The sequence below is a fragment of the Lemur catta genome, chromosome 3, assembly GCF_020740605.2.
Source record: "Lemur catta isolate mLemCat1 chromosome 3, mLemCat1.pri, whole genome shotgun sequence".
NCBI lineage: Eukaryota > Metazoa > Chordata > Mammalia > Primates > Lemuridae > Lemur > Lemur catta.
The window spans coordinates 117,754,859-117,771,762 of record NC_059130.1 but is presented as its reverse complement, the minus strand read 5'-3'; the positions used below and the strand labels follow the sequence as shown (position 1 = coordinate 117,771,762).

Genomic DNA, 16,904 nt, shown 5'->3' with positions numbered 1-16,904 from the left:
GGCAAGGGAAAGGCAGCGGGCACAAGATCCTTTATGCTCCTTTGAATTCCCACCCTGGAAGAGGCAGAGTGTCTGCCTAGAAAGCCTTGGCACTTGGTCCCCAATGGAGGCTACTTTCTCTGGCAGGAAGTGGGTGGTTGGCGTGGCAGGGGGCCGGGAGCCGGGAGGTCCTGGTGCATCACCCAGCTCCGATTCTAACCCTCTGTGTGATCCTGGGCAAATTACACATCACTGCTCAGAGCCTTCTGGTTAACATAGGGTAATAACAATAGCACGAACACACAGTACTTCCTGTGTGCCGGGTACTGCTCTAATACTCTTAATGTATACCGTTTTAATCCTCCCAACGAGCCTATGAGGTGGGTACCGTATCATCCCCATTTTACAGATGAGGAGACTGGGATACAGAATGTCACACAATGAGTAAGAAGTAGAGGCAGCATGTGAAGGCAAGTGGCTGGTGCCAGGGCCTGGGCTCGTAGCCACATGGCCCTGCTGCCTCTGCCAGGAGTATGAGCAGCAGCTCACACGGGATGGGGGTGCAATTAACATCTATCTGTCTACAGAGCACCTGCTGCCTCGCTAAGCGCGACTGCATCCTTTACAGAGTTGATCTCACCTAAAATTCACAGCAAACATGGTAGAGGATGCCCCTACTACATTCTGAATGCAGAGGCAGGGAAACTCAGGCTCAGAGAGGTCAGAGACGTGCCCAGGATCAGAAATCTGAATCTAGATCTGAATCTCTCGCTTCAAGGTCTGTGTCAGCTCCTGCACTGCCCACCCACCCTCTGGTGCACGGTCGGGGGGACACTGTTCTGGCCACACAACACGGGCAGCTGCATGAGCCCAGAGCTACTCTTGGCACTGCATCCTCAGGCCGCCCTCGAGCTGCCTCCATCCCCTCCCTGCTGGGCGAGACCAACCTCCTCCTGCACCCGCCTTGTCCCCAGGGCCCTGGACACTGTTCCTTGCTCAGAACCTGTCCATCTGCCCCCCAGCTGGTGTCTGTTTTCTTCCCAATATCATGGACAACAGGAGGAGAAACACGCTACATTCATACTGCCTATTACTTTCAGCCACATCACCTCGTCTTGATCCTGACAGCCACCCAGTCAGACGGACGAAGCGGCATCACCCATGTCCCGACTGCACACATAGGGAAGGTGCAACTCCAAAAAGTGAAGTGACCTATCCAGAGTCCCCCAGATTTTAAGTCAGGACTCAAACACACGTCTTCAGACTCCACATCCAGGGCTCTGTGGAGATCTCAGAGGCCAACTCACATCTACAGTCAAATCTGGAGATGAAGAAACTGAGGGCCAGACAGGCTAAGTGGCCTGTTCAAGGTCACGGCCACCCATAACAGAACTGAGACTGAAACCCGCAGCTTCTGTTCCTAACACCACTCCTTCATCCAGAAAACAGTGGCAGCCAATTACACCAACCCAACCAGCAAAGGGGTGACTGATGCCAACCTCGCCAAAAAGCAAAGGCAGGAACAATCAGAACCAGGGCATACGACGGTCCCTCGGTGAGGTCTTCATCCAGGCGCTCCTGTCTCAGGGACAGGTTATGGTGGGGAGGTCTGGGGAGCCAGGCAAGTGAATGAGGACAAAGTTTAAAGCTGGGGGACTCTGCACCTTGCAGGCCAGATTGCTTTAGGAACTGCTCACGTGGTAGAACCAGCCTGGGCTAAAAGTGCCAGGTCAGGGGCTTCCTGCATCTGCTGAGAAGTGACTGCCCCCCACGTGGAGTATGTACTTAAAGTGAAGAAGGGGACACAGGAATTCGGCACATAGATGAGGAGCATCCTTGACTTCTCAGTAAATGAAGAGAAAGAAACACTGAAGCTAAACCTGCAGGTACATAACCTTTCATAATGTGCACCTTACAGCTCTTGTTCCAACTCTGCCGCAGCCTTGGTAGCAAGGTGGGAGGCGGGGTCCAGCTCTGGGGGCTCACTGCGGGCACTGGCGCTCACAGGCTCACAGCGGAAGGCCACTGGGGGAAGGACACCCACCGGCCCCTGTCCAGGTGCTCCTCCCTTTGGATGCTGCGGTCCCCTCCTTCTCAGCTGGGCCTTTGCTTCCTTCCTGCTGGCCTGCACGGGCCCCCTAACTCCCCGTGCCCTGTGTTCCTGTCCACCAGTGGGTATGTATGTCTATGCCACCCCTGGAAGGGTACGCCAGGGAATTAAAAGGGGCACCAGCCGCAACATTTTTGCTCAGCTTTTTCCCATCTGGACTGAAAGCCCCAGAACTATTAATCATTACTGCATCACTGGATCTTATCGGGCTGTCGCTACCCCTACAGGGATTATTCCTTCCCTTTTAGACAGAAGAGCAAACCGGATCTGAGAAGCTGAGAGACCAGCGCAGGCCCCAGACGCTGCCCAGGAGCCCTGACAAGCGGCTGACTGGCTCTCCCCGTCCCTACACAGCACTGAGAATGGGGCCTTTCCCGCACAGTAGGGTGCTCTCCACTTAGGAGGGACCCATCAGTAACCCGCAGCCACCAGTCCTAGGACTCAAAGTCCGGTGAGATGATCCTGGTCACTCCCAAGAACTGAAAGGTCCCTGACTTGGAAAAGTGAGTTATTGGAGAAACGGGGAAAAAAGTATGGCCTGAGGGCCCAGAAACTCCAAAGAATTCCAGATGTGTCCTTTCCACGACCCTCTCCAGCAGAGACCCAGGAAAAGTTCAGGCTGGGAACCTTCCAGAGCTACCAGGCGCAACTCTCACCCAGGGCGCTAGATGGGAGCCCCCAAGCCTCCTCTTCCAGACTCAACCTGAGCTCCGCCCTCCACCCCAGGGGCTGGCCAGGGCTCCTCACGCCGAGATGCAGGACAGTGGTGGCCTGTCCCTGCTCCCTCCCCCCAGCCCAGCCGGCCCGCTCACCTTTGGGCAGTTTGGACGCGTTCTCCTGGATCCAGGAGAAGAGGTGGGCGAAGTCGCAGTCGCAGAGCCAGGGGTTCCCGTCCAGACGCAGGGTGCGCAGCGCGGGCAGCGCAGCCAGGGCGGCCACGCTGAGGCTGCGCAGGTTGTTGTCGTTCAGCTCCAGCACCTGCAGCGACTCCAGGGTCTCGAAGGCGGCCTCGTGCACGCCCGCCAGGTTGTTGTTGGCCAGGCTCAGCTTGACCAGCCTCCCCGCGGAGCGGAAGGCGCCGGCGCCCAGCTGGGTCAGGTTGTTGTAGCTGAGGTCGAGGAACGCGAGCTTGGCCGAGCCGCTGAACGTGCCCTCCTCTAGCGAGCGCAGCGAGTTGTTCCTGAAGTCCAGGTACACCAGGTCGCCGTAGAAGATGAAGAAGTCCTCGGGGATCTGCTGGATGCGGTTGCCGGCCACCAGCAGCTTGCGCACGTCCAGGGGGAAGGGGTCGGGCACGCTGGGCAGCCCGCGGTCGCGGCAGTCCACGGTGTGCGGGTCGGTGCAGGCGCAGCCCGCGGGGCACGCGTGCCCGGGCGCGAGCGGCAGCAGCAGGAGGAGGCTGCCGAGCCCGAGCGCCGCCGCGGCGCAGGCGGGGACTCGGGGGGCGGCGCGGGGGCGCATGGCCTGGGGGCCCGCGCTGGCCGCGGCGACGCGGACGCGGCTCTCTGAGCGGGGCGGCGCGGCGGGGCCCCGGCTGCCGGGCGCGGGGAGCCGGAGGGCGGCCCGGGCGAGAAGGGCGTGCGCCCGGGCGCGCGGGGGCGACGGAGCGCGGCGCGGACAGACTCGGGGAGCCCGGGCGGCCGGGACAGACAGCGGAGAGGCGGGGAGGGAGGGGCGAGGGACTCGCGAAAGGATTTACCCGGACAGGAAATTAACCCGCTGGAAAATCCCGGGGAGAGGCGGGAGCGGTAGGGGTGGCTGAGTGGCCGTCGCCAAACGCAACCCGACCCGGGCAGCTTATTTCCGAGACCAGAAGATAAGACCTGCCGCGCGGACTCGGCCGGCGGCACTTGACGTCTAAGTTCAGTGACCGAACCCCAGAGCGGTTTCCATAGGGCGTGTCCGGGACGTACGCCCCGCACCCCCGTGCCAGCCCGCTGCCAAAGCGCACTCCCCGCGCGCCACCCCCTGTTGCCAAAAGGAGTGGGACCCGGGTCACTCTGACTCTGCTCCAGGGATAATCCCCACAGGCTCTCGGGGCGAGCCAGGGGCTGCTGACCCGACTTTGGGCGGGGCTCCAGGGAGAGAGAGTGGCTGGTCTTCCCTCTCCCCTCCCCCGCCCTCACTTGACCCATCTTAGTGAGGTGGGAGGGTGAGCAAGACTGGCAGCTGCCAGGGCCCCGCTGTGGCTCCAAGGAAGGCCAGGGCCAGTCAGCACTTTCCATGCTGGTCCCGGCCTCTCCACGGAACTGGCATCCACCGGGCAGAGATCAGCTGCTGGTCTGACAGAGGCCCAGCTGGTTGCACTGTGCCTGGGGTCACCGGGCCTGAGTTCTGAGCTGTGTGGCCTAGACTGGTGCCTCTGCCTCTCTGGACCAGATTAACCCTATCTGTGAAATGGGAAGGGGTAATGTGTACCTTTCCAACTTCGGAGGAGGACCAGAGTTCTAAAATTATCTTTTCCTTCCCTCCCCCATCAAACCCCCAGCTTTTATGGCCTAGGCAGGTGGTCGGGGCGGTGCCAAGCCTGAAATAAAAAGACTGCAGGGAGTGGGTGAGGTTAGCCTCAGACACTGGCAGGAGGATTCCCTCTTCACCAACCCCCAAGCCAAACTCCTTTCCCTCTGCACCAGCCCATTTTAGAAACTTCTCTCTGGGGAGGTCCCCCCAGAGCCACCAAGAGATTGTCCTGCTATTGGCTATTTTGGTCCAAACACCCTGGAATTAATAAGCTCCCACTGGACCGAAATAACCCAGGGAACAGCTGTTGGGCAACAGGCCCTCAGAGACCCTACCCTGGCCCCCCAGCCCTGCTGGGGATTGGTGGAGCCACAGATTCTGAAGCCACAAAGCTAAGCCCCCAGGCTTCTCCAAAGGTACAGGCAGTCTTGATGCCTCTGAGCCATGGGATCAAAACACTGAGCCTCTGGGATGGAGCCAAGGGTTCAACACAGAAGAGTATTTTCAGGAGCCCAGGGAAGGGCAGGGGGAGTCCCGGGGGAAGATTTGAGACACTGCAGCTCTTTCCGTGCTTATATCCCAGGCCACCAAGCCAGACCTCCAAAGTTCCCGGTCTCTGTCCCCACTCACCCAGGGGCCCGTTTGTTGTTGCCATCCCAGCTTCCAGGGTTCAAACCCCACTTGGATCTCATGCTCTTGAAGAGGCAGGTGCTGGGGGAATGGTCTGAATGCTCCCAGAGTGGGTGAAAAATGCCTCAGCCTACATAAAGGATGCATAAATTATTGAAGTCACACAAAGCGCAGGCAGGTGGCAGAATAAACACATCCTCCACCCTTACAACCCTGCAAAATCACTCTGAGACGATCTGTTGCACTTTTTCAGTCTCAGGCATGGTGCTGGCTGCTCATTCCAGTACTTGTTTGAGCCCTTAGTGTCACTGCTTCATGACACCTGCGTTTGGGTGGGATGCCATCTTGCACGTGTGCGCCCGTGTGTCTGCATGTCAGAGTTTGCACACAGCTGTCCCTGCCAAGCGGTCTGATTGGCACGCGCACTGGTCTACAAGCCAAGACCCCAGATCTGGTCCTGGCCCCAGCACTGGCCACAGAATCTTTCATGGCTTATTTGATCTTCCTGGGGACCTCCCAGCCTAGGTCCCTGGGTCTCTTGAAGATAAAGTCTTTTCAAAATTTCAAAAAGTCTGGTGCAAATTGGGCCTTTATGTTTGAGGATGTCACTCAGAGTAAATGCTGCAATTCTTGACAGTGAACTCAGTGGTAGCACTTGTTCTTTTATGTCAAGCAGAAACTTGAACGGGTGACTTTAATTAATGAAAACAGAGATAAATTTGTGCCGAATAAATGCAGAGTATTTAGCAGACAAGGGCTTGCAAAACAGGGGGATTCGTGGTAGTTAAATAAAAAGGGCTCCTGGTAATGAACCAGTTAAGAATACCACTCCTAGCCTTGATTTCCTCATCCTGACACTAAGAGAAACCACCTCTCGTGTGAGGGCCACCTGGGGGATATTTGTATGGGAACAGGATTGGAAAAGTGTTTGGAGAAACACTGCGTATGTTATAAAAGTAGCCCTAAGTCTACTTTTATACTAAGTCTTGCCATGGCAGGAACTACTTGCTGCTTTGAGTGTCCCCCAAAGTTCCTTAGATCCAAATCTAAGCATTTTTTTCATTAATAGCAGCAGGACCAGACATGGCTGGGGGTTGTGGGAGTAGGGCTGTCCCCCATATTCCAGGATTCCCCTCCCTTGGGGAAAATGCAAACTTTGATTCTCTGATTCTCCCCCAGCAAATAAAACAGAGCAGTGACCTTAGCAAGGTCACACCATGAGTCAGGGATAGGAGCTGGAAATAGAACACAGGGATTCTCAGTCCCACCTGTGCCCTTCACCCACTTGCCCTGCTCCCTCCCCAGGAAAGGAGCCTCTTACCACTCCAGGATGAATGCTGCAGGTACCTGCGAGAAACTCACCAGATTCCGTTTGTCAACTCTGTTTCTGTGTTTATTCTAGTGTCAATACATTTCATAATTCACATTCAAGAGGCTCAAAACAGAGGTGTGGTAAACACCCGAGGTATCCCCATGTTTTAAAACCTGACGTCATACCGTCCCCAGCTCTCCCAGCAGAATCCTCACCCCCCTCTGTGCTCCTCAGCTAAAAAGAACTTCCTGTCTTGTCTCACTTCCCATCCTCATCTGATTCCCGGTGAGGTGGCCCCTGGAGCTATGTGAATGGTGGTCCCCAGGGCATCCCCTATATGAGGCCTGGCTCCTGTAAGGGAAATCAAATCAACCGATCAATCCAGTATCCAGTAATGAGAGTTTCCCCCTTTGGTTACCAGACTTATCTCTGTATTAGCCTGAGGCCTGGCCTCAGACTGTAAATGACATGATGCCACTATGTTAGGTGCAGGGGTATGAATTTAGGCACACATGCTAGGTTTGCATGATAAGAGTGCAGCTGGCGTTTGGTGATGTCATTTGGATGACTGGCATGTATGGCCTCTGCTTAGCGCCTGGCTGCCGTGGGCAGAAGGCACGAGGACATCTCATGGGCTCCAGGAAAGGAGACAGGCTCTAGCCCTTTGCTTGGGGCAGCCTGACTTGATGGAACCTGCTCTCTTCTCTGGAGACACTGCTGTGTCTCTGTCCCCCACTCACTGGCCAAACCCAAGCAACTCAGGGTTCCCATCCCGCTGCCCTTCCTCACCATCACCACCAGGGGGCACCGCCTGCTGCTGCCACTGGTCTGAACTGAGCACCTGCTCTCAACGCAGCGGTTTCTTTACTCCTCTCTCGCCAGGATGGACCTACATTGTAGAACAAAAGCTCCTGCCAGTCACTTGAGCCCAGGAATTTGAGGCTGCGGTGAGCTATGATCCTGACACTGTACTCCAGTCTGGGTGACAGAGCGAGACGCTGTCTCTAAGTAAACAAATAAATAAACTCCTGCCTCTGGAGTTTCACCTCTGGAAGCCAGAAATGAATCTTCTCCAGCCTAAGTAGGAGGCAAGGTCATAGTAGCAGGTGGGAACGTAGGTTTGGAGTCAGACAGACCTGGGTCCGATCCTGATTGTGTTGTCTTGGACTAGTTACTTAACTTCTCTAAGCCTCAGTTTTCCTATCTAGGAAATGGGATAATACTAGTGTCAACATTACTGGGTTGTTAATGATGGTGAAATGGGCTGTCTGTCAAGGGCTTCGCAGTGAGACTGACGCACAGTAGTGACACAATAAATGGTAACCACATGATGATCTATTTCTCTCTTTATATATGTAGCAAATAAGTTTCATGTAGGTGGATATTCTTCAGGTAAAGAATTTATTATTTTTATTTTTTTATTATTTTTTTTTTTAGAGACGGGGTCTCACTCTTGCTCAGGCTGGTCTCAAACTCCTGAGCTCAAGCGATCCTCCCATCTCGGCCTCCCAGAGTGCTAGGATTACAGGTGTGAGCCACCACACTGGCCCCAGTAAAGAATTTAAGTGTCTGTCTCTCTGGAGTTTGTTAGTGATGCCCTAACAATGTAGGGTCAGTTTTAGTAACTCTCCCTGCCCTGAACCATTCCCTACTCCACGTGTACACACCCACACGCACACGCCTGAGCCCTCCCTGGCTCTGGCTGACTTTGTGAGCATGGTTGTGGGTGAGCAGCTTCCCCTGCCCCATGGCTTGCTGGCTTCATTGGTCTGAGCGTGGGCACACTCATGAGACCACGGATGTGGGGTCAGTCCCTCAGCCCAGCACAAGGAGACATCCATTCTCTGCTCACAGTCAGAGCTCCTAGAGCTGGCCAGCCCTCCAGCAAATGCATGACCTTGAGTAGGGCTGGGGAAGGGCGGGGATTGTGCCACCCTGTCTGTCCCAAGAGGAGGAAAACGAGAATCCAAGGCACCGTCAGCCCACACACAGGCAGGAGGCACATGTCATGGCAAGCCCAGTAGTCATCCCCCGTTCCTCTTCACCTGCCCCTGTCCCCATCCATTGGCAAGGCCCCTTGGCCCCACCGCTCTGTGTCTCCACCACTACCTCCTTGGTCCAAACCAGCACTGCCCCTTAGAGCAGCCCCCTGACTGGCCATGTTGCTCATCCCCTGCTCACACTTCCAATACCCAAGGAAGCCAAAGTGACCCCGACCCTGCTTAGATACCCCCAAGGGCTTCCTGTGAAGGTGACCCCCAAGGATCCCCAGATCCAGGTATTCCTTGAGCAGGGATGGGGCTTGCAACTTGCTTCTAACAAATAGAACAGAGCAGAGGTGATGGGTGCCAATTCTGCAATCAGGTTACAAAAGATGGGGACTTCCATCTCACTCGCAGACTCTGTTGCCTCCTGGGCTGGCACAGTTTGATGCAGCAAGCCACCGTGTTGGCCTGGCCCTCACGGCAAGGAACAGTGGGGCCTCAGATGGACAACCTGTGAGGAACTGAATCCTGCCAACAACACATGAGCTTGAAGCAGGGCCTTCCTCAGATGAACCTGGAGGTGACTTCGGCCCAGCCAACACCTTGACTGCAAACTGTGAGACACCCAGGATGAGAGGACCCAGAAAAGGCCTGTCCAGACTCCTGGAGCACAGAAACGATGGGATTAAGAATGTGCTAAATGTGGGAGTAATTTGTTACACAGCAAGAGCTGACTAATACACTTGGAATAAAAGCCTACCAGGCCCCACGTGCCTCTCCCACCCCATTTCAGACCCCTCCTCTCTTGGCTTTCTTCTCTCCAGCCCCTCTGGTCTTTTCATACATCTAATTCCTCATACTCGTGTCCACTGCAGCACCTTTGCCTTGCCATTCCTTCCACCTGGGCTACTTCCTCCCCAGCTCTTGGCATGGTTGGTGCCACTTGGTCATTTGGGTCATCTCAACCCAAATGTCACCTCCCAAAACTGGTCTTCACTGACCTCCCCATCTTCCCCTGTCACTCTGCCTTGCCTCCCAAGTCACTTGCCTGTTCGATTATCTTCACAGCACTTATCACCGCCTGACTTACCTGGCTTGCTGGTTTGCTCACTACCCTCTCTACCTTCCCCCGCTAAGATGGAACCTCCGTGAGGCCCAATGCTTTATCCCAGTTCCTGGAATCAGCCCCAGAATGTGATAGGCACTCAAGAAAGATTTGATTAATTAACTAATTGCCACCTACAGATGATGGTTGTCAAGTAGGTTACCAGTTTCTCAATGTCTTGCAGTGGGGTCTCTCCTGGAGACACGGTTACCTTTTCTGTTGGAGCCAGGGCTTCATCCCTGCAAAGAGGGCCTTAGCTCTGGTCCTGTGGGAGGAAGGGAGTTTATACAGGAAGCATGAAGCACTCTGGCTGCACCCCTGCAGTAGCCTGGGTGCCTCGTTCCTCTTCACTCCATCAAAAGTGCACAGTGCCCCATGAATGATGTCATCACGTCTACCTTCGAGCTTTCATACAGACCCTCTTCCTGCCTTGCCTCTCACCACGTTCCAAGTTTACATAAGGAAACTTGGCGTCCTCCAGGGAGTCCTTCCAGGATTACCCTGAATGGTTTGAGTAAGTGCTGCGTTAGGTCTGAGGGTACAAGGATGGGGCCAGGATAGCCTCATGCTCTAGGGGCCTGGGGCAGCCGTAAGAAGAAATAACCACTATTTGGTTAGAGCTCAGGCCTTCCACGTGGTCTATAAAGCTCAGATTCCTACAGTTTTATTCAGTATACTGAAACAGGAGTAGTGCATTTGGGGGGAGTCAAAGCTAAAAACATCGGCCCTTGGCCCCGTCACCTGCATTCAAATCCTGGTTCTGTCACTTCTCAGCCGCTCCTCTTCTGCAAGTGAAGTAATCTCTCTAAGCCTCAGTTGGTTCATCTGTAGAATGGGGACTCATACTGTCTACCTCATGGGGCTATTGTGAGGATTAAATGTGATAATGTACAAATTAACAACTGGTGCAACCTCTGAGGGGTGCTCGGTAAATAGCAGCATCCGAAGGTGGGAACATTTTCATCCCTTGGGACGCCTCCAGCAAAAAAGTCTGCTGCCTGCTTAATATTCGAAAGGAAGGTGTGGAGCTGGGCCCGGGAAGACGGACACGGAGTAGACAGCCTCAGCTCTTGGGTGACTCACAGTTCCCTTGAAGAGATGGGATACAGGCAGCAAGGACTCGCTCTACACAACAACTGCCAAACAAGTCCACAGGTTAATAAATGCCACCGGCATTCGGAGGAATCAGGGATGTCTGGGCTGGGATGATCAGAGAAAGGCACATCTCGATGCCATTTACCACATTTTCCACGTCAGATCTTGGAGCACGCGGCCATGCGGCTCATGCTCCTGTACCCTGGTGCACAGCACTCCCCCTGCTGGGCCAGCAGGCAGGGCCCCCCTACCCCCACCCCTAGAGCCACCACACATTCCTCCGTCCCGGTACAGCCAAATATTTCCTTGTTTGTGCCTCTTGCTGTCCGGGCTTCTGTGACTGTCCCTTGCATGTGGTGTGGTGTTTATTGGTTACATGTTTGTCTCTCTTCCTGAATCATGACTGAGCTCTGGCATGAGAAGAAAGAGGTTCTTGTGAACAAGGACGGCAGGAAAAGGTCCCCTGAGCAAAGATCATGTCTTTGTCATCTTTAGATGCTGGAATTCAGCACAGAGCAGGTGCTTGATGTGTCTCTGCCGAATGAGTGAATGAGTGCGTGCACGTGTGAGCAAATGACCCTGCCACGGGAACATAATTAGACAGGTCTCTGCAGTTTCGCTGCGGAACTGTCAGTGCAGCCACACAAGGACTGCAGGCTGCGTGGTGGTCTCGTGACTTCCTCTCCTTGCTCGTGGCCTCCCTGATCCTGAGCACTCTTGTTGACTATTTGCAGAACTGCAAAGCCCCTCTGCACTGTCATTTCAAGTGATCCTCAGAGCCATTGTCAGGGTGGGGGGGGGCAAGCATTATTGTGCCCATTTTACAGAAACCCAGCCTCCAGCGGGTCCCGGTTACTCACCTTGACACAGCCGAGGAGCCCCAAGGATATGTGAGGTTTCAAACCCAAGAACAAGTTTCCTGTGCCCCCTTTGCAGCTCTGTGGCCTAAGCGCAGGGCTAGTAATGATGGGGGGTTAGTAGGTGGCTGTTGATGGGATGGACTGACTGATTGGAATAGGGCCTCAGAGCCTGGAATTGTAAAATTTATTTTCGATCAGACACACATATCTGACTGCTGAACAGTATTTAAGCTGTCACAACTAGCCTCTGTCCTCCCCCAGCCCCATATTGCAGACGTGCACACACACCCACGTGCACACACCACCTCCTTCCGGATGAGTCTTTCTGAGAGAGCAGACTAGAACCCTGACCCAACCCCAAGGTGGAATGGTAAAAGGATTCTTTCTAGGAAATGCAGAAGCATGTATGATTTGCATAAATTTGCATGTGTTCCCAAAGTCATCTCCTTGAGTTCTTGAAACAATTAATAGGTAAAGCCACTTCACCTATGCCAACCAATAGAGAAGTAAATACACTGACAATCCAAGCAACTGTGACTGCTTCTTCCCTGTAGATTCCTCTAAATTAGCATGAAATCATTATAAGTATTACTGAAGACCCCAGAGGCTGCAGAAAACATGACATTTATGCAACAATAATGATAGTAATAATAATATCTAACACTGAGCACTTATGTGTCAAGCACTTCTCTGTGAGCTTTGAATATGTTATCTTCATCTTCTCAGTAATCCAAAAGGTAGGTCCAATTATTGTCCCCATTTTAAGGGCGAGGGAACAGGTCCACGGAGTTAATGCCACATGGCTTGTCAGTGGTTCACACACGGGCATTCTGGCTCCATTTATTTCTGTAGCAGATATTAGTTTAAGCACCTACTATGAGCCAGACATTATTCTAAGCACTAGGAACACTGCAGTGAATGAAAAGACAAAGTCTCAGTTGTCACAAAGCATTAATGTGCATTAGTTAGGGTAAGATTGGGTTGTGGGAACAAAAAGACCCCAAAATCTATTAAACAAAGAAATGAACTTCTCTCCTGAGTGGCAATTCAAGGCGTGTGTCCCAGGCTGGTGACCAGTCCTGCTTGAACCACATGGTCGTGCAGAAAACCCAGGTTCCTTCCATGTCGTTGCTCTAGACACCCGGAACACTGTCTTCACCTGCTTAGGTGAGGCTGGGCTGCTGCCACGTCCGTGTAGCAGCAGGCAGGTGGAAGGGAGTCTGGAGGGGCTGCACCCCGCATGCTAAAGCCCAGGCCTGGGAGGAGCAGCCGCCATTCCTGTTTCCTGTGCGTGGAAACGTAGGCCTGTGGCCATATCTGACTTCAAGAGGGGCAGGGAACAGGGACTGGCCAGGGGCCAAGGAGGAAGCGGGGATGGATTGGGGTGGGCAACAAGCAGCCTTTGCCATGGAATGACATCCACAAAGCAAATGAATATGGTGGATGATGTCAGAAAGCAATAAATGCGATGAGGAAAAACAAAGCTGGGCTGGGGAGTTGATGGGCTCACGTTTTTAGACAGAGCCATCAGCTCTTGATCACTGTCCTCAACTGACCCCATTAGACCTGTGCTCACGGTGACAGTGAGGAAGGCTTGGGAGAGCCTCAAGCACTTCCTGAACCAAATAAGGTCAACTTGTGTCCAGCTGAGTAGCCAGGTGCTTTGGCCAAGCAAGAGTTTACTGGACTTGACCTTCATGGAGCGTCTCGTGCCTTGATCAAGGTATTTTTATTTATGAGTCATTTTACTCTCATTAAAGAAAACCCTTTCAGGTAGCTGGGGCAGGTGTTGTCATCCCGCTTTGATGAGAGGGGAACTTGAGGCTTAGAAATGTTCAGTTCAGTTAAAAAATAAACTGTATTGCACTCCTATATGCCAAGAAACTGGGATAAAAGGGCAAATGGAATGTGGCTCCCTGGGATACCTTGACAAGTAGCTTAGTGTGGTATGCAGACATATAAACAAATAATTTTCTAAAACATATGATGACAAAAGTATGTATTAATATAAAATATAGCAGTACAGAAGAGGAAGGAAATAATAATTCTATCTGGTAGAAGGGATCAGAGAAAGTATCACAGAAGAGGTGATAACTGACCAAGGTTTTGAAACATGAATAGGAGTTCTCTGAGCAGATGAGGAATCTGTTCCAGGTAGGGAAAATATGTTCCAGAGAGAACTGCATACTTAAGGCATAGAGGTCTAACAACATAAAATGCTTCATAAATTTGACAATGAACATTTGAGAAAGGCTCGCTAAACTTTTAAAATCAATGCCAGAAAATAACACAGGTTTCCCAGTTCCTAGTCCACGCTAGTTTTTGACCTTCTTTTGCAGCTGTCCCAGGGTCTGGGGAGCTAATGCCCGGGTGTTGGCTCTGTTTAAAATCAGAGCATTTTAAAAGCTCTGATCACAGAGCTCCAATTTCTACTCATTCATCCACCAATACCTACAGAGCACCTTCTAAATGAATTCCAGGACAGGCATGGTGCCTCACACCTGTAATCCCAACACTCTGGGAGGCTGAGGTGGGAGGATCGCTTGAGGCCAGGAGTTTGAGACCAGCCTGGGCACCATGGTGAGACCCCATTTCTAGAAAAAAATTTTAAATTAAAAAAAAAAATTAGCCAGACATGGTGGTTCATGCCTGTATTCCCAGAGATTTCAGGGGCTGAGGGAGGAGGGTCACCTGAGCCTAGGAGTTTTTGAGACTGCAGTGAGCTATGATCTCACCATTGCACTCCAGCCTGGGCAACAGAGCAAGACCCCATCTCTAAAAAATAAATAAATAAAAATAAATGGATTCCAAACATATGAACTGGAACATTGAGGATACAAGGACAACCTTGGGCCAGCCTGATCCCCAAGATGACAGATGGGACTGAAGAGAGGCCAGGCTTCACTGGGAAGGCCACTGTATTTTGCATGGTCAGGAAACTACACTTTATTCTGAGATCTTGAAAGATTTTATTCTGATATAATCGGGTGTGCATTTTAGTGAGCTGACTCTGGAGGCTGCATAGGGATGGAATTGGAAGGAGAACCAGTTCTAGAAGATGCTCCCAGCAATTCAAGGTAGAGATGACTTCACCCAGCACTTCTGAGAGTCTTCCAGGAGAAAGGGAAGCATCAGCCCCCCCCCCCAAAGCATCCAGCCTAAGGCTCCCAGCAGCATGATTTATAATAGCCAGAAACTGGGAACAGCCCAAATGCCCTTCAACTGGTGAATGGGTAAAACAGCTGTGGTATATCCATGCAATGGAATACTATACAGCAACAAAAAGAGCTACTGATACATGTTACAACATGGCTGGACCTAGAGGACATGGTGCAAGCCAGGCATGGTAGCAGGCATGTCCAGTCCCATCAACTGGGGAGGCTGAGGCAGGAGGTTCGCTTGAGCCCAGAAATTCAAGGCTGCAGTGAGCTATGATCACACCACTGCACTCCAGGTTGGGCAACAGAGCAAGACCCCATCTCTAAACAAATTTTTTTTTTTAAACTCATGGTGCTAAGTGAAAGAAGCCAGTTGGGAAAGGCTACGTATTGTACAATTCCGTGTATGTGAAATATTTGGAAAAGGCAAATCTACGGTGACAGAAAGCAGGCCTGCCTGAGGCAGGGAGTGGGGGTGGGGATTAACTGCACCTGAGCATGAGGGAACTTTCTGGGGTGATGAAAATGTTCTAAAGCTGGATTGCAGTGATGGTCACACAACTCTATGCATTTATTAAAAATCACTGTAGTGACTGATAAGTGCCAGCTAATAGATGGGCACACACGGGCACAAAACGATATAAGGGACATGAGAAGCCAAGAAGGGGGAGGGGGGATAAAAACTTACCTGTTGGGTACAAAGAACACTATTCCGGTGACGGGCACACCGAAGCCCTGAGCTAAGCATATATGAGCTATCCGTGTAACAAAAACACTTGCACTCCCTTAATTACTATTTTGACAACCAGCTTCCAGCGTCTCCCTGTGCGTTTCCCTTCCTCCTTCCGTCCTAACCTCCTCTCTGCTGGGGCGGGGGGCTGTTAGCCTTACGTATAGGTGAGGCAGGTGGTCATCGAAAATGTGGTGACCTCAAGGGGCACCCAGGAGCACCCAGCCCCCAATATCTTGTATCATGCTTAGCTCAGGGCTTTGGTGTGCCTGTCACCGGAATAGTGTTCATTGTACCCAACAGGTAAGGTTTTATCCCCCCTCCCCATTCTTGGTTTCTCATGTCCCTTATATCGTTTTGTGCCTGTGTGTGCCCATCTATTAGCTGTCACTTATCAGTCACTTCAGTGAATTTTAATAAATGTATGGAGTTGTGTGACCATCACTGCATTTTCCCTCCGTGACTTCTCATCCAGGCCACCATCACTGTGAGAGTGACAGCCTGGGGGCAGCCGGGCGGAGCAGCCTCCCACTGCTGCATCCTGAGCTTTCTGGTCCAGTGGTGCTGAGTGGATGCACGTGGACCCCCGCCAACCCTGCAGGAGGCAGCCTGGCTGGACCCAGTCACCTGTCGTTGTCCCCCAGCAACACCCCACCTCTGCAGAGTCCCTCATTGGTCCAAGGGGCCATCTACTCGTTGGACAAATATTTACCTAACACCTGCTGTGCGAGCACCCTGCCCAGCGGAGCACTGAGCTCCGGGAGGACAAATAGGTATCCCGCGGGGTGGGTCAGGGCCGCTGGGAGTTTCTGCTCCATTTGGGGGACAAAATGGCCACAGAACTACTCTTCCCTTTGCCTCCCCTCTCGTGCCAGCAGGACCGTCAGCCGTCATCCCGGAGTCCAAGCGAGGAGGGCCAGAAAGGGACTGTGTGCCCAGCACTGAGCCTGAAGGTGACATGGCCACCTTGCTGGGTTCGAATCCCAGCTTTGTCACTTATCAACTATAGGATCTTGGCTCAAGTTACTTAAATGTTCTTAGTCTGATTTCCATTGCTTATAATAGAATAGCTGATGCTGGGTAATTTATGAAGAAAAATGTATCTCTTACAGTTACGGAGGCTGGGAAGCCCTCGGTGAAGGGGCTGAGTCTGGTGGCGACTCTCTGTAAAGTCACATGGCGGGGGGCGGGGGAGGCCAGGTGCATTCATGTGCTAGCTCAGGTCTATGTCCCTTTTCTTATAAAGCCACCAGTTCTTCTCCCATGATAACCGATTATTCCATCAGCCCACCAATGGATGAATCCATTCCTGAGGACAGAGCCCTCGTGACCCACCTGCCAATACTGCCACACCGGGGATTAAATTTCAACATGAGTTGTGGAGGGGACAAATATCCAAACCATAGCATGTTCTGTGCCTCGTTCTTTTCATCTCTAAAATGGGAATTACAGTCCCTCCTTCAGAGGGTGGTGTGAGGAC

General features: G+C 52.6%; 1 protein-coding gene across 1 annotated transcript in view; it reads right to left on the bottom strand.

Moving 5' to 3' along the window:
- LRRC38 (leucine rich repeat containing 38) overlaps positions 1-3,613 on the bottom strand; it is a 28,861-nt gene extending 25,248 nt beyond the window's left edge. The window contains exon 1 of the mRNA XM_045546081.1: positions 2,902-3,613. Coding sequence (XP_045402037.1) covers positions 2,902-3,550 — 649 coding nt within the window. The 5' untranslated portion in view covers positions 3,551-3,613. The remainder of the gene's footprint in view (positions 1-2,901) is intronic.
- Between the last annotated feature and the right edge of the window lie 13,291 nt (positions 3,614-16,904).